At 45.7% G+C, this 1,822-nt stretch overlaps 1 protein-coding gene across 1 annotated transcript; it reads right to left on the reverse strand.

Annotated features, from left to right (window-relative positions):
- Nucleotides 1-1,355: 1,355 nt before the first annotated feature.
- Pmar_PMAR026355 (hypothetical protein) lies at nucleotides 1,356-1,673 on the reverse strand (the record flags this gene model as incomplete). The annotated part of the gene is made up of 2 exons (XM_002772942.1): nucleotides 1,356-1,480; nucleotides 1,538-1,673. The coding sequence occupies 2 exons, from the start codon at nucleotides 1,671-1,673 to the stop codon at nucleotides 1,356-1,358; spliced, it is 261 nt and encodes an 86-aa protein (XP_002772988.1).
- Between the last annotated feature and the right edge of the window lie 149 nt (nucleotides 1,674-1,822).

Here is a 1,822-nt window from a genome sequence, read left to right on the forward strand (position 1 = left end):
TTCGCCCTTGATAAATTTTCCAGGTTTTAATCCATCGCTTACCGTTGGTGCGTGATAACTCAATCAAGGTTCTGTAGGAGGGCGCTTCTGAAAGAGATCGAAGCCTGGAGAGTCACCTGTGGGGCGTCCACGAATTATACGGTGTGATAGACTCCTGTTTCGAGACGAGGTCGATAATAGAAAGACAGAGGTTGAGGTGAAAGGCCGCATAAAGATTCTCGAGGATTCGAGGATTCATCTGAGAAGTTCGAGGATTCCTGTAACAGGAATCCTGTTCGACCTCGAGAAGTTACTTACTAGAAATGAGTTACTCCGTTGAACGAAGTTCGTACTAGAAACGAAGTTCGCTGATACGCTCATACTGCTTCAAGGCCTCTATGTCCCTCTTCATTAGGTTTCATTTTTTATGAGTCAATTACTGCTAACGATGCAGAAAGTGTAGAGCAGGCTGCTCTGAGCAGCTCTACTAGAGCTGTGGGTAACGGATCGAAACCGTCCCAAATGGTAGTCAGAGACTAACAGTACAAACTTAATACCTAGAATTATCTGTCTATCTTAGAGCAAGGGCATGCAACGGCCTCTTAGAGGCCGAGTTAATTGGCTGATGTGACATCAGCCATCAGACATCAGTGATGTCTGTGGCTCAAGCGCCGTGTTGTTAGCGAGAAGTTATTTGCTCGATTTCTCCGTCATGCTGCAACTGGATTATGTAAGATTCTTACAGTAAGAATTCGCGAGCTTTTTGGTGGCGACCATTGTAAGTGATCTCCGGTGTACTCAATATCGGATGGCAACCCGTGCCGTTACACATGAAACGTAAGAGACTAATCATTGATAGTGTATGAGTGGCACGTATCGAGGGTGGAGAAAAAGCTGATAAATCGGTGCTCTACGACGCAGAGCACCGATTTATCAGCTTCTTCATTTATCGCTTCACGCAGAGTCTGCGTGAAGCGCATTCCACGCGCTGAATAATTTCTTGGAGAGAGCGTGATGAGCAGTAGAAAGTCTGACACGATTCGTGTCACACGAAGATACAAATTCGACTCTCCATAGTTGCATAGTTAACTGACTTGCTCGTAAGATATATTTTTCCATGAACTATAATACATTGTATAAAAAACACAAGCGATGGAGTTCTGGAGTGTAGTTATTCGCGGGGCGAATTATTCGCCGCGAATATGAGTTGATACTTTGCGGATTAAGCGAAACGTAAGTCGACAGCTCAGCTGGAGCAGAATCACTGTGATGCATGATGTCAAATCACATACTCATAATGACTAATGAAAATAAATGAAGTTTACTCGGGGGTGATTCGGTCATCATTGGGACAAAACCTTGATGAGAGCGATCTTCTACTTCTTAAGTATTTCTCGTACAGCCGCCTCAGCATTCACGCGGCCGAAAGTGAGAACCTTACCCCCTTTGCTATCCATCACACCTGGCGTGGCCGTATTTTTGATGATACTTCGGATATAACCTGGAGTCAGTTTAGCATGCTGAGAAGGTTCAAGACTATAGAGCATTCCAGCCATACCTGCAACGATGGCCGCGGCCGCTGAGGTACCTGTACCCTTGCCATACTTTCCAGTGGGAGTAGTTGCCAGTATTTGGTAGCCAGGAGCGGCGATGTCAACAGCTGAACCAAAATTGCTTTCGTCGTCCAACTGCATTCTTGTACCATTTGAAGCAGCCACACATATAACACCGTCCGTATAGGGTCCGCTGAGGGAACAAGGATAGTATTCTTCCGTGTCCAGATCTGAGTGGTCATTTCCTGCTGCCACAACAACTAGCATGCCAGCTGACACTGCTTCGAGAA

This window comes from Perkinsus marinus (assembly GCF_000006405.1).
Source record: "Perkinsus marinus ATCC 50983 genomic scaffold scf_1104296959768, whole genome shotgun sequence".
NCBI lineage: Eukaryota > Perkinsozoa > Perkinsida > Perkinsidae > Perkinsus > Perkinsus marinus.